Here is a 27,317-nt window from a genome sequence, read left to right as displayed (position 1 = left end):
AGTGAAGACATCAACATTTGAAATTGAACACAAAACAGGCAACCTAGCCAAAGTTTACACAATTTTGGATCACCAGATAAAAAATGATTCCAATATAAAATATCCATTAACCGCAGACGTCATGTACAACAAAACATGTTTGAAAAAATAAGCAACAATATAGTCTGGTCATTTAAATCCACACAAACAGATCAGAACAATTTAACTTAGGAAGAAATTTAAAATATATATATATATATTGATAAATCTTTTCCTTTTGACAATTTTCCTTTTTGAACATTTTTACCCAAAGATTTCTTATAGGAACTATCATTGTTTGGAAGGATGTTTAGGTTGGGGTGGAGAGACGTCACCTTCAAAATAAAAGCCACAAATGTACAGAGTTTGTCAGATGCTTTTTCTGATTGTGAGTTTTCACACAGGTCAGGGCTGGACACCTAAAAGGCCAAACCAGGTAGGGTTTCAGAGGCTGATTCTTGTTGCTTTTCGCTGAGTTCGACTCAAATAAAAAACAACAGGGGCGCGGGTGAGAACCGGGGTTGAGTGTTTCTGAAGGATGATCCTAATGAAGACGAGCAGAGGGCGGATGCCCAGGGCGCGCAAGCAACACGCCCGCCGCTAAGACGCGACAATAAGGGTAAACGCACGGACTCATCAGCGGAGGACGGATCGCTGTCACAGCCTTATTCATCAGCGTAATTAGGCAGGGGAAGAGATGCGGGACAAGTGGCTAGCAGCACTGATGAAAGCTCATCAGCAGGCTTCGTTCAGAGCCGCGGTCACTGATTGGTGCTTTGGCTATCATTGCCTGGAAACTACTTCAAACTAAAGGACTGTGCTCAGCTGAATGCCTATGAAATGGGCTTAATTGGCTTATAAAGGCAGGCGGGCACGGAAATGGTTCTTACTTTTGCTAACAGTCTTTTCCCCATTCTGGGAATGTTGCTGTACAGATGAATGTTGTGAAGAAAGCCAACGCTGCTGCTCTTACCTTGTTTGGTTCAACAGTAATAATCAGTAAAAGGTTATTTTTAACCTGTCAGGACACTCAGACTTCCTGGCTTAAGTCTTCAACTGAAACACAGAAACAACTTGATGTAGTCTTTAAAGTTATATCAGTACTTTGGGGATTTTCTTTACTTTTTCACCCAATTTCTCATCTGGTTCTTGTATACTGTTGTATAAAATCTTAAGATGACAAAAAATTGATTTGTGTTTTGTACACGTGAAACATGTGGACTATATCGAGATCAGAACCAAGCACTCATTGTGCGTAAGATAAAGGCAGGGATGCACGATGTTGTATTTTTGCTGGAAATCCGATACGTTAAAATGCTACAATTCATTTGGTCGATAACAAATACCAATACCGATATTTTTTTTCCTATAGCTCATTATTGAAACTATATGGCTTTCTCTACTGTGGAGTTAAAATACTTTATTATCTTTGTCAATTTAGCCTGCTACCAAATGCCAAAAAGAAGGCTGAAAATGATGTAACACTTTCATCTTGCATTATGTTTAATGTCAAATTTCTTAATATCTGCTCCTTCTAAGACAACGACAACAGTCAAACAGCGCAAATTTGACATTGTGCTATGCTATGCAGGCATCATTGTCACTGGTTTGTCATATAAAAACAATGTCAATGTCGGTCATCGACAGAATGGCCGAAGTCGATAAATTTTACAGCTAATATCGGCCGATACATGCCGATAATATCATGCATCCGTAGGGTCAGGGTTAGGCTACCCTAATCCTCTTCCTTAGAAATCTCCTCCAAATCTTTCTACATATAGACTTTTTCTGGGTAATTAGTTTCTTTTTAGGTAATTGTAGAATTAACTCAAAAATGGGTTCGGTAGAGAGATATTTCAAGACTTCTTACGCCTCCCGGAGGAACCAAACAGCAACAAAATTTTTGTCGTAAATTTAACAACAACGAAAAACCTGAAGTATTTGAGAGAAGGTAACTGAGGATCAAGTGTCGGACCTATTCTACACGTCTTCCTCAATGGGGTATCTCTGAAATGAAATAAAAAAGCAGGTTAAGACCAAAAGAATAGCTGACACACATTGCTCCATAATCCAGGAGAAACGGGTAAATACCTCATTTTAATACAGTGGGGGTATTAACTTAATAAATTTATTTTGTATATTTTGGGGAATTCTCCCAATCCCAGCCCACATCGTGTTCCACCGCACGCCTTGGCTCGTACCTCTGATTCAACCCGACACTTCAACCTCCGCTCGCCAAGAATCGTACTCCTCCATTACGCTGAGAGCTTCTTTTTTTTTTTCTTCCAGTGCCAAGAGATCTGTAGCAAAAACGCCACACCAGAAGCAAAACATGACCTGACCATATGGCAGCGGGGCCCTCGGCGGCCTTGTTCGCACATAAAACGGCTTCACGGGGAGCGCAGCGCCCGGCAGCACCGAGCGACGGCGCCGGTGGAACATACAGAATACCAGAAATGGGAGATAAAGGCTCCAGATTGGGGCCCCACTTGTAAAATGCAGCCAAGCTCTGATTGAAATCAAGAACTTCCTGGCAAATTTATGTGAAGAACAAATTTTTTGAAAGAACGCAGCGTCTCGAAGTAAAATGACTAATTATATCGTATTGAATTCTGTAGCTGTGATTCTCAAAATGTTCAGCCTAAAATAAGAAGTTATTGTTCAAAATATTGATAGACTTAGCAGCCAAACGGTGTCATGTTCTATTATTCTAGTTCTAGTCATTTTTGCAGTTCATTCAAAAAAAAAAAAAAAAGTATAATCAGAAAATGTTTAAACCTTTTTATTTAACATCTTTGAATAATTTTACTTTTGGAGCAGGCGCTACTCTGACCATGGTTAATTTGTTTTTAATTCCAGGTTTCATTTTTCAGCTAAATTTTCTTGTCTTGAATTTTGGAACATTTGAACTTTTACACAAACATAATGCCCTCCACTTCTACATAAATATATTTTTAGAATTTTTAAAAGACAGAACATCAAATTGTTATTTTTTAGCATTCTTTTTAATAGTTTCAGTTTCACATTTTGGATATATTACATTTTATTTTGAACCAGACTAATAGTTTATATTTTATTTTAAGGGTTTAACAAGTTTAAACGTTTTAGTGATAAATTGTACCATAATAATGTGGTGTGATTTAATAACTGACATTTAGACAATAAGCAAAATGTCAGACTAATTAAAAACTGGTGAAATTCTACACATATCATGATGTGTAATATTTCAATGGTTCTCAAAAATCTGCCTTATTTCCACAAGTAAGTTCACATAATAAAACAAAAAAAGTAGTCATATTTTTTGCTATTTTGTTAGTGTCCTTATTTTTCCAGAAATGATGAACAAAGTTAGCTTTATTGATTGTCTGCTTGTTTTTTATTCTTATTTCTCTTTCCAGTAGTTTATGGCAACTGAAGAGGACCAATAGTGATATGGAAAGCCAATAGTGTCACAAATTTTCTTTAATACTATTTGATGTAATTATATGAGTAAAATAAACCCCAACTGCTGTTTAAACAGTATCACACATCGCTTTTTTCTTGAGTTTTGCACATTTGTTTCTTTTTTCCAAATTAAATAAATATCAAATTCAATTCTATTTCAAATTTATGAAGAATAACATTTGGAGTTAGTTAGTCTTTTTTTGTCTGTGTTGCTCTGAATTGTTATAGAAACATAATCTTAAAACCATTGTTGACCGTTTTATCCGATTACTCTTTTATTTTTCATCTCTTTTTTTTGCATGTCAGGCCTTCCGTAGAGCATCAATTAGTTTGGCGTTCATTTGAGAACAGCTGTTAAAAACACTTCCCGTGCCTGCACAGGCCCTGAGCGTCCACCAGCGATGCGGAGAGCTAGTTTTTACGATGACCTGTGAATCAAAAGGGAAGCCGATCCGTCCTCTGCGGCTTCCTGATGGAAACCTGGAGTTATCGGCGGTGCCGGAGTGCAGCAGGCGGCCGCGGCCCCGGTAATGAATGGCCACCTGGTCCAGGCTTGTCATCCCCGCCTCTGGAAGAGTCAGCGCCGCTGCTTGGATGGACAGCAATTTGTGTGCTGGAGTGCGGCCGCTGGCATTTACAGGAACATCTGGGGGCCGAGTCGGGCCCTGACAGAGGGACGGCTCTCCAGAAAGTATCAAAATCCATTATATCTGCCATTACCCAAAGGTCCCAGGTGGGAAAGGTAGTTCAGTTTGTCATTTTTGACTTTTTCTGCTATTTACCTTTTTGGCTGTCTTGGGAACGTGAAGCCTCTCCAGCACTTGTGTTAAGTCAATAATGTCCCTATAACCACTGCTGTCTTGCTGGACAGTGGCTGGGCCTGTAAATCATCTCCTTATATTTATCGGTTCAACTGTTTTATTACAAGAACGTATGTCACAGAATCTTTATTTTTTTTATATAAAATGTAATAAAAATTCAATTAAAATCAAAGGAATTGGAGAGATTTAATTTGGTTGTGCCGTTTTCTGCAGTGCAGTGTGTAGAGGTGGAAAAACTATGATGGGGTGCAGAAAAACATTAGTTTAATAAAATATTAAGTATTTGTGCAGTAATGTGGATGAAGCGACAGAAGCTGAGTGTCCAAATGCTGCATTGACTTCTGGACCACCATTAATCCCCTCCACCTCTCCAGACCCACCGGGAACATCTGCTGAGTTCGGAGTTCCACCTAAACTCAGACATCATTCAGAAGCTCAAGGCTGGCCGCCGTTACCGAGCGGCTGGCCGCCTTGGGTTACAGTTCGGCGTCCTTTTCTCCGCGTCCGTCACAGCACTGCAGGGATCTGGGCTGAGGTCGGACCAAGGTCACCTCAGGTCACCCATCCGTCTCACCCTGTTTCTTCTAAGAGCGTTCTTTGCGTCGTCTTGAAGGGAGCTCGCGAATGTTTCTGCTTGTAAACGGGGGGGGGGCGTGCGGTGATGGATGCTCCCCGCTGACGGGAACATGATTACATGAACCGGGTGCTGCAGGCCGTTCGGCAAGCAGACGAAGCGCCATGTCACCTCTAAAGAGGCCGTGAATGAATGTCCCTGTCTCCACCAAGGCCCACTTCCTTAATCAGGGTGTCGGATGGTAATGATTAGCTTCCTGTGTGCGGCTTCCCGAGCTGCCGAGGCGTCCGCATAATTCATACGCTGTTAATAATCTGCCCGGAGAGACAATGTCCTTCTTTTCCTTCTGAGTTTATCCGTCTCTAATCTGAGCCGCATTCCAACTTATTTTAAATTAAATTTCATTTATTATGACAAGTGCTTTCCTGGAATAAGGCTTCATGTTGGAGGATACAGGGAATGCGAGGTGATTGCATCTAAATCCCCTCCCTCCGCCCTCTTCTGGAGGTTTAGCGATGCACCGGGTAGCAGCTGCAGAGGAAGCGGCGGCGGCGGCGGCGGTGGATCTGCCGCCGCAGGTCACGGCTCGGGAGGGAGGTGGATTACCGCCGCATCATTATAGTCAGAGTCTGTGTCCAAAACCTGGATTAGTAACATAGAGAGGGATTAGGCTTTATTATCCTACTCTGGCATCTGTTAAGGCTACCGGTCCTTGAGAAAAACATATTTTTGCTGTTTCAGCCTGCTCTGTATGGGGATCCCGCCTTTACGGCGGCGCCACTAACCTTCCTGTAAAGTCACATGGTTCAGAAACCCGATTTCATTTAGCAGCTGCTGTTGTTCTGAGCCGCAGACACAAACCTTCATGTGTTCAAATGGGATTTTATGCCAGGGAATAAAAAGAAAGGCGTTTTTATATTAATGTGAAATATATCTCAAAGTAAAATCCAGTACAGAAACCAACCTATGGAAACCCTAGTAGAGGGGTGTTGAAAGTGTGGGTCAGGGGCCGTTTGCAGCCCTTGGAATGATTTTGTGCGGCCCTTGACGACAATTTAAGAATGGCATAAATTTGGCTTTCCAGCTCAGGAAGTGATGCAGGCACAGAAATCAGACTACTCTTCTTGTTTCATTAATGTATTATGTTTTTAAGTCACTGTTAAGCAACTAAAAATAATGAATACATTTTTATAATTGATACATTTTCCTCATTTTGTCAGACCTACCAGGTCATCTCAAACAAAAGCAATCCACTGTTCCCAACTTAGCGACTTCTCAGGCAAAAAAAAAAAATCCAAATCAGTCTCTCGAGAGTTTAAAAGGTCGGCGATCATCAAGAAACTGAAATCGGTGCACTACTACTCACAACACTAGAGTTGGTCTAGTCCACACAATTTCAATAAAATGTGTTTGAGTGGTTGGGCATCTGAAAAGAAAATATGGAAAGACGCAATCTGTAAGAAGAGCCAGCCTTTAGTTGAAGGAAATCGAGTGTGTTTGGTGATTCAAGTTCACTTTCAGATAAATGTCAGCAGATGCTCTAAATGCATCAGTCTCCTGTCTCAGCCTGTTGTTTGCCTTCAAGACTGAGGAATTCTGCAGCTAAATGAACTCGCTTAATTTTAAAATTACACTATATATTCTCCTTAAAAGCTTTTGTCGTTAAGTTTGCATGTGAAATCCATCCAGCAGCCTTTAGTTGATTAGTCTCTTTATTCCAGCCATCAGTGCTTGTGGACGTGGCATTGAATTACGGCGCACATTTGTCAATAGCATTTACCTTCATGCTCAGACGCGCTTCAAGGGAACGCCGTTTGCAACGCGGGGCTTCCACACAAAAGAACCATAAGAGTTAACCTTGAAGTATTGATTTCCTGCCACGGTGTACATGTGCCATAAATCCGCCATAAATCCACGGCTCTCTGCTCATTTTTCTTCCTGTCTCCCTCTACCTTTTCTCTCCCCGTGCAGAGATACTGAGCGGCGGCGTCTACGTGGACCAGAACAAGTTCCTGTGCCATACTGACAACATCCACTGGCGCGACATTATCAAGAACCCCCAGGCGGAGCTGCTGGTGGTTCCGTCCAACAACAGCAACAACGGATGTGAGTAAAGTCCAAAAGCTCGCCCTCCCCCCCCACCCCTGGACCACGCTTGAACATTCATGACCTATCGCTTTTATTTCATTCTGTTTGCCTGCTGGGGATTTGGAAGCGAAATCACTTGGTGTTAGATCAACATGCGAACCTTTCCAGTGGAGTTGAAACCAGCAGGGCTTTTGCAGCAAAGCCCATAGAGCTGCTGTCGGCTGGGCTCTTTGTAAATCTCAATAAAACTGACAGCTAGTTTGAAGTGGCGCGCTTCCCTCTCTGTCCGGTGGACATTTGGTGTCAGACGAACTGGCGGTGGAAGACAGACTCTTGCAAACTTTTCTGTGTGTGTATCTCAACCTTTGGGTGAGTTGAAAGGATAAATTATGAGGTTTGTCTGGACAATTTGTGAATTTAACTAGAATAAATTATCCTCTCTACTGTGACCACCTCTATAGAGGCTTGCCCTCTGGCAGTTTGCTGCTCTGAGACAAACCGGAGTTAACAAAATGCTGCCGATAAGGAAATGTTGCTGCACATCAATATGGAAGGGGCTTTAAAACACTTTGGAGTGAGAGAGATTAGTCATGAGTGAAAAACATTGGAAAAAGTTGCCAAGCTTCAGGTTCATTCAAGTCCCAAAGGGAAATTAGTGTTACAGCAAGTAAAAAGGCAAAAAAAAAGACATAAAAACAAAGAGACATACAATCAAAGTTCTAAAAATGAGGGACAATAGAATGTGTCAAAACAAAAAAAAAGTATCACTCCACACAAGAGTGCCAGTAGATTATATCATCATCATCGACCAACAATTGCAACTATCAGTAAATAAATGTAGAAATCAACAGTCAGATGATGATCCTTCTGTCTTGCCAGGCTTCCTCAGCAAATTCAACCCAAGTTTTGACTAGACAATGCTCAAAGACGCTGCAAAACTGGAAGAGTTCTGAAAGAAAGTGCATAAAGAATGAAGCGTTTTTGCAAAGTTGCATCTGAAGAAACCATAACGACCTCTGGAGTGACGCCCTTTGGACAGAAGAGACCACAATGGGAGTGTTTGGACACAACGCAAACGACAGTCGATTGAGGAGAAGAAACATTGAGGACGCTGGTTCTTTGGAGGTTTCTAATAGAATCAGACGGGTGCCTTTAATCTGGATTAGTGGATATGAAATTCACAAAACAACCAATCCGTTATTCTGCTCTATCAAGATCTTGAGCAAAATTGTATCTGCATCTCAACAACTTGAAACCGTAGTTAACCAGACCTCATGGAGGGCAGGTTACTGAAAGACCAAGAAAAACATTTTGGGAGAGACCTTTAGATGCAAAATGTGTGGAACATTGTTATTTTGTTGATTAGCTAGTGCTGATGGAGGAGGAGGGGGGTGGGGGGTGTAAAGCACTAAAGTGTGGAGGAGGTGGGCCAACAAAAATGACAAGAGAGTGTGTGGGAGTGGAGGTTGCCAAATTGGCGCCCGTTGCCAAGACGTAGTCAGTATTTAACATTAGGGACCTGTGGTGGGAGTGGCTAAAGGGGCCGGGTGACAGTCGGCGGCGTTGTTCCACTCACTGTGTAATTAACCCATAGTCAATTAAGTCTTGATGATGGGCCACAGCCAGATGAGCGCTGTCAGGTCCCACTTTCCCTGACAGAAAGGGAGTAGAGGGCGCGTTTTCACGCTCCTCTTCCTCACCGACCACAACCACTCTATTGTCTACTCAGCTCAGGAGTTTCCACAATTGTGTCCCTGTCACCAGTCAGGAGAAAGTTTTGGCTCCCCGCTCGCTGCGACGTGTCGGTTTCTTTGGCGTTTGTCTGACGTGTTTTTGCTTTGTTTTCCAGGCAGGCGCTGCCATCGCTCCTGCACCGGACGCTGCTGGGGTCCTCAGGAAAGCCAGTGTCAAACATGTGAGTGTGGATAGTTTATATCTGGATCTTCTCCATGGCAACCCCAGACCTGGTTATTACTAAAAGACTTGATGCACATATATGGTATTTACCATTAGCTCTCTAGACTTTCTGCCTTTCAAAAGTTTTAATTTACCCACTGAATCACAGTCTGCCAAACACAACCACTATCTGGGAAACTCATTAGACATCCTATGTAGGTATTACCTGGCTCTCATATAGGTATTAGGAGGATCAGTTTAAAGTGGCTCCTACTCCTTATTCAGAGATGATGAGCATCCAATGTGACCGAACAGAATATAAGAGGGCCTATTTTTATCACTATTTCATACCCACATGGCACCCATGTGCAAATGTTTGGAAACTGACATGTGTATGTGAGTCCTATGTGGATCATTTTTAGGATGAGTTGACATTAGTTTCGGTGTGGGACCATTACAGACCAGAAAACCCTTTGGGGAACCTTTGTAAGCCTTAGCGGGGCCTCAGACAGGCCTTATGGACATCAATTGAAATAACTCCATGGAGATCAAACCTAGACGGTATTTAGGATGGGGCTGTTCTAGGTTGCATCTAAATACAACCTAGAACAAATGAAGACCTTAGCTGGGATTGAAAATGTTGCCTGGCATTAGAATGAAGTCCTTGGATCTCAAGGTTTGACTGTAGAGTTATTGATTTTCTGCTCGCCGTCTCGCCAACTATCGCTGGCCAATCAATGAATGCAGTCTGATGTCAGTCAAATCACCAGGTTGTTCCAAAAAATGAGGAAGAACCGCACAGGATCCGCGAATGGAGATGAACCGGTTAAAATGGAGCCAATACTGGCACAGCCAGTTCTACATGACACGTAGGGCCAAGGGGGGTTATAAGTCATTCTTGATTAAATCTGTTGTAATTGTGCAACACATCTAATCCCCAGATGGATTGGGTTCCTATTTTTCCATAGAGTTAAGTTCAAACCTTTGAAACAAAGTAAATATGGAGCAATTATGAGCCAATGTCTCATTGGTCTCACTTTCTTAGAGCAATTCACATAAGAGCCCCATACCGGGCACCAGTGGAGAGGATTGTTCAAAAGCAAAGTAAAGGGTTCTTTAGGAGGAGATGGAGCACTCAGATTCATTTTGTTTGATTTTTATATAAATAAGAAAATGTACCTGTTGCTTCCACCAGCAGATACATTTTCTTGACAATCTATCAATGATTGTAACTGTTACAATCATTGGTGTCAACAACTAAATCAAGGAGGAGCTCAGAAAAAACAGACAAAACAGCTGTTTTAGAGAGGATTTTCTTGTTGCTCTTATTGAATTATTAAAAGCTGATAATTTAATAAACCAACATGCTGTGCAACAATAAACAGGCAGAATGCTCGAGAAGTGAACCCCTGCGAGTGTTAGCAGTTTGTAGAACGAATGCTGTTTTTCACAGATTAATGAACCGCAGAGGCTTGTTGTTGTTCCACATCTGTAGCGTTATGTTGCCAGCCAGGCAGTCATTAATTCCTCCAACCTTCTGATTGTTGGCTGCGATGTTCTGTCTGGTGTGTAAAACTGCTTCTTAGCTCCAATGTACAACAGGAAACAGCCTTAAGAGAAACGGTAATGTATAAAAATTGGGACACAATTTTAGCAATACTGAGAAACTTTTTAAGGACTGACACAAAGAATAAACTAAGGTATAAAACTTTGAATTCTTGCATTAATTGGCTGAAAATGAAGAAATGGAAAATCCTGGCCTAGTCAAAGTTAGTTTTGGCACCATTGAGATGAAATGGAGTGAAACCCTCACAGCTAAAAGTGAGCTAAATTGTAGGAAGATTTTGATCTTTTCCTCTGCAATAAAACATATTTTTGCTGTTATTTTTTTTTATTTAATGAATAAAAACTGGTTAAATTTTCTATAATATACTAAAATCAGACCATCATTATTATTTAATGAACATTGTATAGTCACATTCTAACAGGGTTTCCAGATACATACCAAAAACAAACAAAAGTTTTTGGCAGCATTGCTTCTGCTTGGCAAGTAGAAAAGAAAATAATAATAAAAAAAATTAGCAGAACTTCAGAACTGTTATGGCAACGGATAAATACTTTTTTTTTTTTTATGGCAAGCAGAAGTCTTTTCTTTCCCTTTCTCGGGAGAAGCTGCTGCTTTCCCTGCAGCTCCGACATGCCACCTCTGATTCGTACCTGCCAAGCACAATTTTCAGCTGCTTGGCTCCGAGCTCAGGCTGGAGGAGGAGAGTCTCTCTGGCAGGTGTTGAGTGAACCAGAGGGCGCTTCACGGGGTTTTTTTCTTCTTCTTCTTCTTCTCTTTACGTCTGTCTAAGTCTGTAAGTATGTGCTCACAAATCCACTTGTCTCGACCTTTAGGAAGCAGAAGCCTTTCATTTCATTCGTGTCACATAACGGTCGCGGAGGCTGAGGGTGGTGGTATATTGTCTCTTTTAGGAACGTCAGTGCGTGTGTGTGTGTGTGTGTGTGTGTGTGTGTGTGTGTGTGTGTCAGACCTTTTAAAAATTCGGTCTTCTCACTTCTTGGGCAGTGACAAAATCGGTGTGTGCAGAGCAGTGTGACGGTCGCTGCTCCGGGTCTTACGTCAACGACTGCTGCCATCGAGAATGCGCCGGCGGCTGCTCTGGCCCCAAGGACACCGACTGCTTTGTGAGTCTGCTCTTTGATTTCTCTCCTTTAACTTTTGAAATGACCCCCTTTGCTTCTAATGCTTTCACTAAAGTGTAACCTTGTTGAATTTTTTTCCACATTTTATTGGGTTAAAACCACCAACTTCCATTAATTATGTTTGAATTCGTCGAATGAAAACTACCGCAACAAATTTCCTTCAAAAGTCATGAAAGTTATAAAAAAGGAACTTCGCTGGTGAAGTAACTAGCTGGTGAAGTAACTAGCTTTTGAAGTAATTAGCTTTTGAAGTAACTAGCTGGTGAAGTAACTAGCTTTTGAAGTAACTAGCTTTTGAAGTAACTAGCTGGTGAAGTAACTAGCTTTTGAAGTAATTAGCTTTTGAAGTAACTAGCTGGTGAAGTAGCTAGCTGGTGAAGTAGCTAGCTGGTGAAGTAGCTAGCTGGTGAAGTAGCCAGCTGGTGAAGGAACTAGCTTTTGATGTAGCTAGCTGGTGAAGTAGCTAGCTGGTGAAGTAATTATCTTTTGAAGTAACTAGCTGGTGAAGTAGCTAGCTGGTGAAGTAACTAGTTTTTGAAGTAACTAGCTGCTGAAGTAGCTAGCTGGTGAAGTAATTAGCTTTTGAAGTAACTAGCTGGTGAAGTAACTAGCTGGTGAAGTAACTAGCTTTTGAAGTAGCTAGCTGGTGAAGTAGCTAGCTGGTGAAGTAACTAGCTGGTGAAGTAGGTGTTCACCAACTAGCTGTTGTAACTTATTAAGCACTTAGACATGCCAACGGCTGGCAGACCGTGTTAGCTAGTCTAACATTAGCGACGTCTTCATAACTTTTCTTTCCGCCTCAGTTAACACAGAACTTCCTGTTATGCTTCACAATAAAAGCATCAACATAAATCAGTTTTAACAACTAACAGTAGTGATTTTTTTTAGAGATGTTTGTAAGTAGGGAGGGCTAAATCTTTATACACTGCCACTACATTTAAGAAAAATCCATTTTGGTTCCTGAAATAATGCCACACCGACACGAGTATTAAGAACAAAAAATAAGGGAATAAAATGTCTGTAATATTTCTGCTGCCGGAACTAGCCAATCGGTGTTTGTGGTGGAGAAACGTCCACTTTGAGTCTACAAAGAACCCCCTCCCATAACGCCAGTCCTCTGTTAGAATGGACCAGTCCAAGTCCAGTTCTAGATCCAATTGAGAATTTACGGCACATCTCGAAAATGTACGTCAACACACACAATCTCCATCTAAGACATTCAGCTTTAATTGCAGCCATATGTCAGTTCTGCTCTACTTTTGTGTCATTTCGTCAGATTAAAATTAAACCAGTTTGCGGTTGCAATGTGACAAAATGGTAAAAAGTGATTTTCCAACGCTCCGTGCTTGCTGACAAACCATTTTACAGGCTTGTAAAAGTTCACCGTTATCAAATTTGGGATTTGGCGTTCCAATTATGATCGTTTTCATCACCCCAACTTCTTGTTGTTTTGCAAACTTGCGCGTCGACGGAGTGGATATTGCTGCTGTAACTCACGTAAAGGCCCGTCCAACTCAATTACCAGCGGCCCTGGACGTCAAGACGCTTAAAGGGGGCTTTATGGGAGAACATTAAGCCGTTTACATCATGGCCTTGGATCAATGGCTTCAATTTTTCTCCCATTTGGCATCCGCAGAGACGGGAAGCAGCCGCATGATTCGCACGTTGGAATGCGGCGTAAAAATGATGTGCTGCTGTAATTCTCCTTCCCTCACTGTGACTGATGTCTCTCACCTCACCAGCAACTCCACACCTTTATGGGAGGAGATGCAAGCATTTAAAGTTTGGGCTTATTCATTTATTCATTTATTTTTCTCAAAGTAGCCACAAATGATCAACACGCTAAAAACAAAAAAGACAGACTGAAATATTTAATCTAAATTCTATTTAGCCCCAAATCATAACTAATTTTTCGTTATATCCAAAAACACAAGCTCAGTTTAAACTGGGCTATGGGCATTTGCCCAGGGCAGCATTAATAATCGGTGCATGTGTAGCAAATTTAAAATTATAACTTTTCACTTGCCTGAAGAAGGTTTCTATTCTTTACTCCCTCTTTCTTTTTTACTTTTTGGACAGCTGTTTTGGTGTGTAACCGTGGCAACAAGGTGTTGTTTTTGCATCTGGGAGCAGCTAATTAACATCTTCTAAACTTAAATATTCCTTGAACTACGGCCCCGAATCCCAGAAATGTTAAAAAGGAAGCTTCATGGATGAAGAATCATTTCCTCCAGCGTCTCTCCGCCAGCTTCCTATCCATACGACCAGACAGAAATGGAAACAGGCGCAGCAAAAGCAAAGGATGTGGATTAGCAGAGCTAGCTAACAGCTGATGATGTGGTCAGGACGTGCTGCTGTGGAATCTCGTCTCTGCTGCCTGGATACTGAACTGTTAGCATGGCATGCTGGTCATGAGACGGTTATAGAGCAGGTCTTCAGTCAGAGGCTTCTTCAGATTCGATGCAAGACTGACTGCTTCACCTTTCGGGAGAAATAAAATAGTTTTGAATTGTCTTCCACTGGATATTCTATGGATGTAAAGTTAGTATTCCAATTCCATCATAATGATGACGAGGTCAAATTCAGTACATGATGCCCCTCCCCTTTCCTTCCTACAGATATCCTACATACAGTATATCTGTTTATAATTGGCCCACCATGTCCTCCTCTCTAGTTACCTTGACAACTTGTGGATTATCATCTCTCCCAACTGAATTAAGGGAGTTATTCAACAGGCAGAATATTCCAAAATGGTAGAGCACATCTGTTCCCACACAGTAGAGGCAACCAGACCCACCATACTGTTAGGCTGAGTTGTCAGAAAATTTAAGGGGCTTTAAAATTCAAGAAAACTGAAAACGTTTGCTGTGTAAAGCGAGGGGTAAAGTGAATATTTGCATTTATTTCTGTTAAACAGTATTTCTATCCTCTGTATTTGTTGTCAGCATAGAGCAGGGGAGTCAAACTCATTTTTGTTTTAGGCCAAATCAAGAACACAAATGCTCTTAAAGGGCCGGTTGTGCCAAAATGTATTGATAAAACCTGTTTACAAACTGTTAAAATATCAATGAATCCTTAAAATTAAATATTGTTGAACAGCTTTACAGTCCCTGTAGGATTTCGTGATTCTTTTTGTGATTTTTTTTTTTTTTTGCAATTAAAGTCAAAAGTGTTTGTTACTAATTTAGATATATTTGCACTTATTTATGACGGCAAATGCGACTTTTTATTTACTCGCTGTATAGGTCATCGTCTATAATCTGACATCAATTAAAGTTGAGGCAGCTGTTTAGTACAAGTAAGAAAGTTTTTGACAACTTTTGAGAAAAATCTGCAATAAACTCCCAATTGTCAGCGCAAATTTGTTGACTTTTTTTGTGTGTGAATTTCCACGATAATTCTCAAGAAACTGGAGGAACTGATTGATATATTGTGGCAGTAAAAAAATAAAAGCTGCATTGATTTGATATAACATAATATTTAAGCACACTTAGTGTTTAGTCTAGAATCCAGAGAGCCACATAAAATGCTACGGCGGGCCAGATTCGGCCCACGGGCCTTGAATTTGACGCATGTGGCATAGAGAGTCGGATTTTATGATTGTATTATGATGTTGTAACAGCCACTGCTGCCAGTAGATTACAGTGACTACACTGTCACACTTGCATTATTTTGCAGGCCTGCACCAACTTCAACAACAGCGGCGCCTGCGTCACCCAGTGCCCCCAGCCGTTCGTCTACAACCCCACCTCCTTCCAGCTGGAGCCCAACCCCCGAGCCAAGTACACCTACGGAGCCTTCTGCGTGAAGAAATGCCCCCGTAAGTCCGAGGCGCTGTTGACGCTCATAAAGGTGTTAATGAAGTCTTCCTGAAGAAGCGAGCATGCTCTAATCTCCACTGAAATTAGAGCGACGATTATTGCGAGGCAAGATAAGTGGCTCCAGCCTAAACAAATGGTGTATCTCAATTAGCTAAGTTGCCGCACCATCTGCTTGGACTGATGTCGGCGAAGAAGCAAAGAGCAGCTCTCCGTTCTCGGCTGCGGAGGCTCTGCAGTGCAGGAACAATTAGCCCAGCGCGAATTAAAAGTCAGGCGACAGATTGCATATTCGGAATCCACTGGTCATCAGATGAGATTTATCATCCCTCAGCTCTGGGGTTGCACTGTCAGAGGGGAGAGTCTGTGTTCATGGCTTCTCGTTTCTGGCAGATAACTTCGTGGTGGACCACAGCTCCTGCGTCAGAGCGTGTCCCAGCAACAAGATGGAGGTGGAGGAGAACCGCATCAAAATGTGCATCCCGTGCACCGACATCTGCCCTAAAGGTGAGCCGTGTTGTCATCTGTGTTGACAGTAAATCCAGTTCTGGAGTTTTGCTTTCTGTGATCTGAAAATCGTTTCTGGTGAACGTTCCTCTCTGGAGGAGAAATGCGGCGTCCAATGAAGGTCACACGTTTGATCCCGACATCAGTCAGAATGGTAATTAAGAGAAAATAGGCTCTTAATGAGAAGCGGCTACCTGAAGTCGTTTTGCTACAGCTAACGGCCCAAAATGCCTGACGTGGAATTAAGCAGCATTAGCTCAGTAGTGAAGATTATCCTCTTCATCATGTTGTTCCCCACAAAGGTAACCGATCTGCCCTTTCTCTTCAGAGAGGAAGGCAATAATGTTTTCCTCCAGGCGGCGCGCGGCGACCGCGCCGTCAGCCGATTGGCCGATCCCCTGATTACATTGTCACGTCACAGGGACGGGTTAATGAGGGATAGCCCAAGGAACTGTGGGAAATGATAACAAATTAACATTTCAGATATGGAATTGGCCGGTATAAATCACTATCAGGAAGTGGTTACACCACTTAATGCCAGCCTTATTCATCATCCCTCCCTTCTGCCCGTGTCAGAAACACTTGGCTCGCGCCGGGCTGAGTGTAATTAATGCAGATGTAATGAATTCATTATGGAGAGGGAATGGATGGAGATTGGCCCGTGCTTTCATCAAAAGAATTCAGATGTGTGGAGCAGGGCCGCGGCCCCGCCGGAGCACCAAAGGACTTTATTTTGATGAAAGAGAATGGGGGGGAAACATTGCAAGGGGGAAGAAAAATGGCTTCTAGTGGTTCTTACAAGGACACCTCGTCATGGCAGCGCTAACTACCGGATTGACGTGCGACTATGTTTGCATTGTCAGTGTGCGACGGCATCGGGACGGGCATCCTCCAGACGGCTCAGACCGTGGACGCCAGCAACATAGACAAGTTCGTCAACTGCACCAAAATCAACGGCAATCTCATCTTTCTCATCACCGGCATCAAAGGGTGAGTAACAAGATCGGTCGTTTAGGAATATATGACCGATTATACTTTATTTATAGATTTATATCAGTGGGGAAGTTGCAGACCAGGGTAGACGATGTTTGGTCAGAGCCACAGTGTACCAGCTGCCAAGCACGGTGGTAGAGGAACACAATTGTTGAATTTGTCTTGAATGAAGTGATGGTCTCTGAAGTGATTGCTGTGTGTTTCATAGGGACATGTACCACGGCATCGGACCTTTGGACCCGGAGCGTCTCAGCGTCTTCCGCACCGTCAAGGAGATCACAGGTGGCCCGTTTGGTTTGTGTTTACTGGATGTGTGCGTGATGGTTCAGAATACTTTCAGAGTGTGTGTGTTTGTGTGTGTATGTTTATGCATTAGCTCTTACAGCCCTAAAGGGGCTTGTCTACAAACCGCTTGTCTTCATACTAAACCACGACTTGCAGTTGAACCAAACGGCTAATGGAGTGAAACTGCATTTTCATTATGAAAACACCAGCAATAAAATAGAGCAATGGCCACTCCACCCTCCGCCATTTCCTGCTCCATCCCTGTTAATGTCATTTCCATAGAGGCTGATCTGATATAATCTGTCATTAAACGGCAAGTGCAACCAGACTGAATGTGCAAAGTATGAAATCTATTCTTTTAATTAGTGCAGGCTGCTTTCTCTCTTTGTCTCCACCTAAAAAATAAACCCTTCTTCCATTTCCTCTTTCACCATCCTCTTATAAAAACAACAAAAAGGAAAAAGCAGCAGTGAACATCTGAGGAAAGTGTAAAGTCAAAGTCCCTGTGGTGTGTTCTCAGGGTACCTGAACATCCAGTCTTGGCCTGAAAACATGACGGATCTGAGCGTTTTCTCCAACTTGGCGACCATCGGAGGCAGAACTCTTTATAGGTAGGATTCAACTGATACAGGTGGAAGCATAACACGCATGCAGAGTGGCGTGTTATGGTACCTGGTACCGGTGGTACCTGGTATTACTCTCTGCTCATTGGTTATGCAACAAAAACAAAATTAGCACAAGAAGCAAAGTTTTCTTATAATTAAGTTGTTCTTTGTGGTAACAATGCTTCTTGGCGATGCATCCGACAAAATCTCAATACAGAGAGATGGATAAATAAAATAAATAAAAACTGCTTTGATTTGATTGATCAAATAATATTTAAGCACACTGTTATCTTGATGGTTCGATTTATGTGTCCCTTTAGAGTCCAGAGGAGTACATTAAAAGCTATAGCGCGCCGGATATAGCACATGAACCTTAAAGGATGATGATGATGATGTTGATAATGGTACCAGAGTGACCAACGCAACCATGAGCCGTTCTCTCCTCTTGCAGTGGGATCGGCATTTCTCTGCTGATCCTGAAGCAGCTCGGGATCTCTGCCCTCCACTTCCAGTCTCTGAACGAGATCAGTGCCGGAAACGTCTACATCATGAACAACACCCGCCTCTGCTTCTACAACACCGTCAACTGGACGTCGCTGTTCAGGACCTCGAGCCAAAAGGTCGTCGTCCGCAACAACCAGGACCCCATGGAGTGCAGTAAGTAGCTACGGATGTTACATCTGGGAGCCTTCAAGGTTTGAAAATTGTTTCAGGAGCTACAATAGTTGAGTGATTTTATGGTAGGAGAATAGCGGAAGTGTGTCCACCATTACTAGCTTAGATTATATACGTTTTTCTTCTAGAAAAGAATAGCCACATCTGAATGAAAGTATCATAGGTGGGTAGAGTACCCAAAAATTGTACTCAAGTAAGAGTAGCACCATTTCAACATATTTTTACTCAAGTAATAGTCAAAAAGTATTTGGTAAAAAGTCTATTGAAGTACTGAGTAACTGAACAAATGATCAATCGTTTAATATTTAAACATTACATCATCAGATGGACAAAAAATATATAAAGTGAAGTGGAAATTTTATATAATTAACAAAAAATAACAAAATTGGACAAAATTATTATTTTTCTAAATCAGTTTATTTCAATAAAACCTTATGAGACTAAAACAAAAACTGCAGGTGTGTTCCTGTGTCTGGTGAGTTTTTGGTTAAAACATTTTTGATTTTCATTCAGTGGGTAGAGAATCCAGAAATTTAACTCCAGAGTAAAAAATATGCCGTAGTAAAAATACTCCAAAAAGTACCTTCTTTTTTTTTTTTCAAAAAAGTTACATAAGTAAATGTAACTGAGTAAATGTAACTAGATTCTACCCAACCCTGGAAAGTATTAACAATGGAAGCAGTGGATAAGTATTAATAGATCTATGTTCCTATCTTCTGAAATACCAACATTTAATCTAAATGAATGGAATTCTGTTTTGTGAACATCACAGTTAGCCTCTTCTGACCGGATATTCCCCGCAGCAGAGCGGTTTTGCCGTCAACATTAAAACCAATTTTCTTTGGGAGTAAAGCTGAAGGCAGCCGCTTTATTAAACCTGGAGGAAATTATAATCCAATTGGTTCCTTAAATTTGTTTAAAGCATTCTCTGATAAACAGCTGCTTTAATGAACTTTCCTCAGAAACTCTGCAGCTAATTAACGTTCATTTAAAGGTTATTAAAGTGGTCAGAGAGGAGGGGGTTTGTTTCCAGTCTCTGTATCAATATAGACTAGAGGTATGAGGAAGAAAAAAATCTGGCTAATTTGGATTTTTTTTTTTTTTTATTGAAATGAACGTTTTAATAACTCTGATCTTTACTCAGCCCTGAATAGGATGGGAAAAAAATAGGAAAGTAAAGATAGTAACCGACTGAACTTTAAAGACTCTAACCCCTGCTGGAGATGCGTGCAAAAGCCAGGTATTCCATAAATCGTCAAGGAGACGCGCAGAGACTCATTCTCATCATTTTAATCATCTACATCTCAACTTGAATAAATGTATTGAAATTAAAAAATGATTTTTAAACTTCCTTCGCGTTCCCATCAAGAAGTATAATAGGGGGTTTATGTGCAATTTGGAGGTGTGGGCGCTTCTCCTCTTCTGTTTCGTTGTGGCGCACCTGCTGTGATAAAAAATTAATTTATTTTTAATATTTTTAAACATTTTCTACAGGGTGTAGATGTGAACACTGTTTACTGTGTACTCACACACAGACATGAGAATGTATCTGCACCGCCATCTCTGGTAGAAGTATATGGGGGTCATTTAGTGCATAAACTAACTGAGCAAACTTTTATCTGTGTCTTCTTGGAGTTTTGGTTTCAATACCAGTTGCTTTAAATACTTGATTTACAAAAAATTTGCTGCTCACTCTGTAACATAAGGAGTGTGTGTCTTTTCCCATCCTTGCTGTCTTTGTTAGTTTAAGCTCTTCACTCTCTCTATAGTTTGGTTGTTGTTGCCTTGTAGCGTTGTGGTTGTTGTTGCCTTGTAAAGCACTTTGTTGCAGCCTCTGCTGTTGGAAACGGGCTTTATAAATAAATGTGACCTTGACCTCAGATGAAAACGATACACTGTGTTCTGATTAAGTTGAAACCTACATTTTTGTCAAGCACAAATACAAACTGAAATGCCCGTGTCCATGGCAACAGTATCAGTTTTCGACTCTTACCGCCTGGCTGTGAAAGGCCTTGTTCAGCTTCAATGTGACATTAAAGCCCTGAGGTGGGTTCAGTTATTACTATGTTGTTTGATTTGATTGTTTTCTACTCTAGATAAATAGAGTTAGATGTTATGGGTCCGGCAGATCATTTCTGTCTGGGTTTGAAAGTGGACCCAGAGTTCCTGGAGTTCTGCGTTTGGTTTGGATGCTGAGCGAAGCATTTCAGAGGATTGCTTCTTTGAGTTTTGTGACTCGCATAATCACACACACTTTACTACACTGCTGAATTATAAAATGGCTTTAGCAGATGAGAAAATCCAACAAACCAATGTCTTGCGCAGAAGCGGAGACATCTAGAAAATCTTCAGAAAAGTTTAAAAATCTTGGCTTCCTGTTTCAAAGTTAATCTTGAAACTGGACTCATTAACAGGTTAATGAGTCCAGTGTGTGTGTGTGTGCGTGTGTGTTAGGGCTTGATCGATTGAAGCTAATACAGGCTCTCTTTATTAGGCTCAGCCCTACTATCTGTCATTGACTGCTCTGCTGTTGACAGAGGATCTGGCCCCCCTCCAGGCGGCCCTCAGGGACTTCTTATGTCACTCTCGGATGGGGGGACCAGTGAGTCCGATGAGGAGGATTGATTGTTGAGGTTTGACAGGAAAGAAGAAACGGGGGGCCAAGGTTTCTGGATCAGTCACTCTCTGCAGGCGGAGGTGTTGGGAATACCGATGAATCCCACACTGTTAGGCAGGAAAAATGACTCCTTCATGTCTTTACTCCTCAACAGCTCAGCACCGGATGGTGTGCGACCACATGTGTTCGGACGACGGCTGTTGGGGCCCGGGGCCCGACCAGTGCCTCTCCTGCCGCTACTTCAAACGAGGCCGCACCTGCGTGGAGTCCTGCAACCTGTTTGACGGGTGAGAACAGAGTCCAAAACGCTCAGAGAGACAACTGCGTAGATCGTCAGCAGCCGACCTTTATGGTTTATGAAGCCACATTAATTTGTCTCAGCATGCGACAAGCAGCTTAAGTCCGTTTAAGCTGCTTTAATACACTAACAATAAAGCCAAAACATCCTCAAGGGCTCTGGAGGAGGAACGTCTAATTGCAGATTGGTGTGGATGTAATGAAGTGAGCCAATAAGGAATTTCACAGTGTGAACCGTCAAAGGAGCATTTGGCAGGATGCTACAGCCATCCACTAAAATCAATTGAAATGTATTGTTGAAGGATTAGATAGAAAATGGCCCATTTGGACTGACTGAACAAATGTTTACGGCTCTGAGCTGAAGGCTGACTGAAAGGCAGTGAAGAACTGACTGGTCTATGTCTGATGTGATCATTTAAATGTTGTCCGACTTTTTGGATTTTGTGTCTGTTTAAGGTTGCCTTAAAAAACTGAAACACATTTAAGTCTGGAGTTTGACTAGGCCACTTCACACCTGTGAATTTTCTTATTGTTTGTTGTTTGTGTGCTTTGGATCGTGTTCCTGGATACGGTGCTCTACATGGCGGGCACACTTCTGTTATGGCGCTATTTTTGGATTAGCGCTTTAGTGTTTTTGCTAACTTTGGAAATGTTTTGTACAGCTGGCTTCCCCTAAATTCTAAGGCGCTAATTTACTTGTAACCTTTCAGTTGAATAAAATTCGACACTCGTGTTGAAGTTTTGGTTAAGGACTTCAAGCAGTTAGACATTTATATTCATGCTCTTATTTTGAAGTGGGTGAAGACTGATTTGGCAGCAGTTCTGTTTCCTCTCTTCATGTTCTCTCTTTTTTCCCATAGTAACTTAATTTCAAACAAGAAACATCCAAGAACAAAATAAAACAAACCATAAGATATATTTAAGCACTTTATAGAGTTATATTATATAATAGTGTAAAAATTAAATTGGAGCTCGTGTAGTTTTGCCATGGGCAGATATAACTTAAGTTAGCGCTTTAGCATTAGCTTTTGCTAAATACCGTGTTGGTATAGCGTTGTAGCGTTAGCAGAACTAATGTTTATGATTAGTGCTTTAAGGTTAGCGAGTTTAGCTAGCTGGGGCCTACCACTGTTCTCAAATATTTCTAAATGGTTTTCTAACAGTAACAGATGTCGAAGATTTTGTGCTCATCTTTAACTAGTGCAGATCAGGAGAGTTCTGGGATCTTTTAACCTGCCTCATGCTGTCAGGAGTGATTTCTTGATTAGAATCAGACCAAACAAATGAACCAGACAATTAGTTTTATTACAGGTGATTCCTGATTCACTACTGCGTTTTCCCCCTTATACAGCCAGCTTGGTTTGGAGTTGTTTTTAGTTGTAAGGGAGCAAACACGTCTGTGCACCAACAAAACCTACTTCTCTAGATGTTCCCCTTGAATGAATCCTGGCTGAGTGAAGGAATGTTTTGCATCGGGTCTCTCAGAACCATCCGTCTAAAATAAAGCTGCACCAGCAGCGCCTTCCGAGAGATAAATCAACCTTCTTTTTTTTTCACTGAGGCAAAAGTGGTGATGTCAGGCGTGTGTTTCCCTCTGGAGAGGGTTTATGAGAGCACGCAACCCTCGGTCATGTTGACTTGTTGCTGGTCCTTTTCTGCTGCCGTTTGTGGGAGGGAGGCTTTGAAGTCGCCGGGGGGAAAAACAGCTCAGAGCGAAGCTTTGAAGAAGACGAGGGAGAGGCTCGTGGCTGGGAGCTTCTGAAGCATGCTTGTTTCCTTTACTCTAAATACAGTCAACGCATGATACTGCCAGGAATATTCACAATGTCTGCTTGTTGATTTGTGTCACTGGCCTGAACCGTCTTATTAAAATATGTCCAATCTAAAATCAACAAACGCCCGGTGACAGAAAAATGACCAGATATGTAATGAAGCTCATTTTCATATGCAGCATTGCTGAAGAGTGTTGTATCATTCGAGCATATTCATAGAAAATTAAGTGGAAGGAAAAGGTGTGGTCGAAAAACGTGCAACAGCGAGAACCACAACCTTGAGATTCTTGATTGTCAGTCAAAATCCATTCTAGAGAACCAACATGGATTGAGTTCATAGGAATTAACATTCTTTTCAATAGTCTAACATTTTTGTTAAAATAAATTGTTTTAGTGATCTTGTGTAACGTTTTTATTGTCTAAGACAATAGATTATCAGTGTCCATTGTCTGTAAGCCATAATCAATCAAAATATACAACTTTTTTATGTTGTTCATTTTATTTCATACGTACAGTTAGTTAGTGTATGTGTGTAGGCTTTAATTTGCTTTATGAGAGCTGAAATAATTGACTCCAAGTAGGTTAGACCAAAAATTGTTGGAACAAGGTTACAGATGAAACATTAATTTAATTAATTTAAAGATTCTTGGGTGGGATAAAATGTTATTTACATGAAGCATGTAAATAACAGAGCTGTTTAGTGCCTGATCCCCAGATACCAGAATATTAGTGGGAATTCCAAGTCTTCTCCAAAGGTTTGAAGATCATGTACTTAACGAAGGTGGTCATTATGCTATGCCTGGTCAAAGTCTGATTCAGAGACAAGTAAATGACTTTAAAAAAACAGGGAAAAATAGTGATCGCAAATACAGCTGATGCATTATTTTTAAAAACAAATTTGTACGAATATTGTATCATCTGCATAAAGACGAATCCACATTTAGCCATTCCTTGTCCTTCTTTGTCTATATTACCAATTATCATCTCAATCTTTCTATCTCTTAATAGCCATTTTCCTGGATTTAACGCCACTATTTTAGGTTATACTGAGTTCACTTCAGATTGGTTTAATATCTTACTTTGTTCTGGGGCTGCAGAAGTCTATATCTCTGAAGAATTTAGCGCAGGCTCATTAAAAATGTTTTCAGGTTGGTGATTTTAAATCTTAAGATTCCTCACTCCGCTCTTGTTCTGTATATCCATTCTTAATGAGCAAAGGCACTAATTCCCCTCAGTTTATAAGTCTGTTGAATAAAACAAAGGCAGAGCAAAGGCGCGCGCGAGAGGGGAAAAGAAAAAGACTTGAGATGGCGTCCGCTGGGGGTTGGCGAAGGAGGGAGGAACTGAGTAAAGGGAGGCGCTGAAAATGCTTAATTAAAAAAGTTGCTCTGGTGGGTTGACCATGCTCTGGCTCGCTGGATGTTTTGAGGTCTGAATGGTCGGGGCCACAGTCCTGCTTAAATTCCTGCTAAAGCAGGGATAATCCCCCATCAGGTCATCCCCCAATGGGGCCCTCGCACACTTTCAGCCGTGAAGAGGGCCAATCAGGAGGAACGGCTTTGACGGAATGGAAATGACCCTGGAGAGCGCCGCCACAGTGGTCTTTGTCTCTCACCCACCCTCCCCCTTGTTTCTTTCCCCATTCAGCCGACTAAAAAAATATATCTGTCCACCGCCTGGCCTTCTTTTAAATGATTCCCCTGGACACAGCGTCTGGGAGACAAATCTAATTTATTTTTGGAAAAAGGGGGAAAGAAAGGCAAAGGAGAACTGCACTAACAGCCTGCTTTTGAGTCCTGTGTAAACATTTTCAGCAATAGAATCTGACATGTTGTATCTTTGGATGTTTGAAACAAACTGCCCCTATTAAAACGAACCAGTGAGGACGGCTTGAAGAAAAGACAGTCCGACATCAAAGCTCAGCAAAAAGGAGCACTGGGATTTCATCTTCACTTTTATCATCCTTTAATATGATCCCACTGAACCTGGGAGTGTCAGAGTGTCTCTTTTCTTTTTTGGTTGCTTTTAAAGGTACTACGTCAAAAAGATTTTCACATATACTCACTGCACGAAAATGCGTAAAACCCAAAGGCCCACAGGAGATGGGAGGTTCTCGGTGTCCAATTGTGTAAAACCGGATCATGAGGCGTCACTAAAACTGCAAGCTAACAAAAACAAACCGATTCGTTATCCCGAAGAGGGTCCGTCTGGTGCTGGGCGAGTCCTCCTCCGAGGGCGTCCGTCCTCCGCGTCGGCCGATCGATCCCTCTGATGTGAAAAGCGGTTTTGATCGGCAGCGGTTGCTATTGACAGCAGGCGTCCCCCATCCGCCGGAGACGCCTCGCTTCAAACAGGCATGATAATTTGCTGATTCGGGCAGTGAGAAAAACAGTCAGAAACGTATAGATCGGATGCCAGCACCCATTCCCACAACCCGCCGTACACACACACACACACACACACACACACACACACACACACACACACACACACACACACACACACACACACACACACGGGGCTGAACACTGTGGCCTGAGGCAGTGCTGAGCTCCTGCCACTGTAATTGCAGTGTATGTACCCAATATTGAGCTCTATTGTTTACTGTCTTCTCCTTTAGATGAAAACAAAACCAACTATATTGCTTTAACTGGCTGAACAAAGGCTCTCGCAGATCTCCTACAATCTGCAGAAAACAGTAACCATCCTTTCTAGCGGGGATAAAGAAGCAAACATATTTTCTTTTTCACTTTTAGTCTACATTTTCAAACGTCGTTATCTTGTCCTAATGCGCTCGCTTTGTTCATTCCCTTTCACTCTCTCTAAAGCGTATCTCTTCATCTATGAGTCTCATGACTGTAAAAAAAAAGGCTTTTTTTTATTTTATTCATCAGTCTTGTCTTTATGGATGTCGGTTAAAATAAGCATCCAGGCTGACCAGACTGTTGCAAGTGAAACTGCCAGAAAAAGACATGTCGATGGCAGAATACACGTCTGCTACTCCAGTGAACAGGCCAGGGTGATACTGATGTAACAGTCTTCATATAGCCTACTGTAGTGTTCTCCTGATCAATATTTCAGTGTGAGTACATTCAGATCTATAATCCATGCATCTTTGTTTTGATCTTCTTGCCTTCCGTCAGGGAAGAGCGGGAATTTGCCAATGGGTCCGTGTGCCTGGACTGCGACAGCCAATGCGAGAAGATGGACGGAAACAGCCTAACGTGTTTTGGCCCGGTAAGAGCCGCCGGATCGAACCGAACCGCCTTTTTTTTTTTTCTTCTCCAAACGCACTTGAGGAATGCAGAAATGGACTCCTCTCATTTGTCTGTGCAAGATAGTTTCATATCTTCTGAAGTGAACTTATTTTGTTGGAGCCTATCTGTTTTGCGCACAGGGCTTGAGTAAGAGTAGGTGCTGCTTGCAAAGGTGAATGGAAGGTAATGGGAGAAATGATGAACTACCACTCCTGTCTAGCTCCAGCAGGCGCACATACACGTTCGACACAAGCAACAAAAACGATTACGTCCTAACCTTCATATAAAGTACCTTTTAGAGACTTGTGTAAAGGCTACTTCCTGCACTGAAAAAGGTACCAGGCAGAGTTTACAAAAGGGAAGCGTGGAAATGTGTCACAATGTCAAACTACAACTGCAGTTTTTATTGGGTTCCAAACTCCACCCTCCACACGTTCAGCTTTACAAAACAGGACAGTAAAGTACCACATCGTCGGTTTATGTTGCTCAGCATAGACAATTTTTGTTATTTTACAAAATAGAAAAAAATTAACCACCTATAATAATAGGAAGTAGCCGACATTTCTCTTCCTTCTTCTAAAACGAGTGCAATTTCACATCTGTGACGACTTACCTGTGTGTTTTGGCAACATTGGACTATTTATTTTGTTTATTGTTCTGCTAAAGTCTAAAATTTCATGACCGTTTTTATTTTAATATTTGTGGCCTCCAATCACTTTCATCTCAACTATTTTGGCCCGAATGTCAAAAAGTTTTAGAGTAAACACAAGATCCGTTGTGTATAACATTTATTTGATGACATCTAATATTAACCGTGTTTTTTTGGCAACCGTTAGCCGATCACTTAAAGAATCAATTCTTAGTCATTTTTTGGCTATTAGCTGATGACTATAGTGAGCCGATGGTTAACTTATACTTTGCTTTATAAAGTAATTGTTGGT

General features: G+C 41.7%; 1 protein-coding gene across 3 annotated transcripts in view; it reads left to right on the top strand.

The window, feature by feature from the left end:
* Positions 1 to 27,317, top strand: part of erbb4 (erb-b2 receptor tyrosine kinase 4) — a 273,564-nt gene that overhangs the window by 179,238 nt on the left and 67,009 nt on the right. For all 3 annotated transcript variants that reach the window (XM_023329564.1, XM_023329565.1, XM_023329563.1), the window contains exons 4-14: positions 6,829 to 6,963; positions 8,795 to 8,860; positions 11,414 to 11,532; positions 15,229 to 15,370; positions 15,762 to 15,875; positions 16,739 to 16,865; positions 17,077 to 17,150; positions 17,674 to 17,764; positions 18,210 to 18,415; positions 21,205 to 21,337; positions 26,263 to 26,356. In XM_023329564.1, coding sequence (XP_023185332.1) covers positions 6,829 to 6,963; positions 8,795 to 8,860; positions 11,414 to 11,532; positions 15,229 to 15,370; positions 15,762 to 15,875; positions 16,739 to 16,865; positions 17,077 to 17,150; positions 17,674 to 17,764; positions 18,210 to 18,415; positions 21,205 to 21,337; positions 26,263 to 26,356 — 1,301 coding nt within the window. The remainder of the gene's footprint in view (positions 1 to 6,828; positions 6,964 to 8,794; positions 8,861 to 11,413; positions 11,533 to 15,228; positions 15,371 to 15,761; positions 15,876 to 16,738; positions 16,866 to 17,076; positions 17,151 to 17,673; positions 17,765 to 18,209; positions 18,416 to 21,204; positions 21,338 to 26,262; positions 26,357 to 27,317) is intronic.

This window comes from Xiphophorus maculatus, chromosome 24 (assembly GCF_002775205.1).
Source record: "Xiphophorus maculatus strain JP 163 A chromosome 24, X_maculatus-5.0-male, whole genome shotgun sequence".
In the NCBI taxonomy this organism is placed as follows: domain Eukaryota; kingdom Metazoa; phylum Chordata; class Actinopteri; order Cyprinodontiformes; family Poeciliidae; genus Xiphophorus; species Xiphophorus maculatus.
This window is presented reverse-complemented; position numbering and strand designations above follow the sequence as displayed.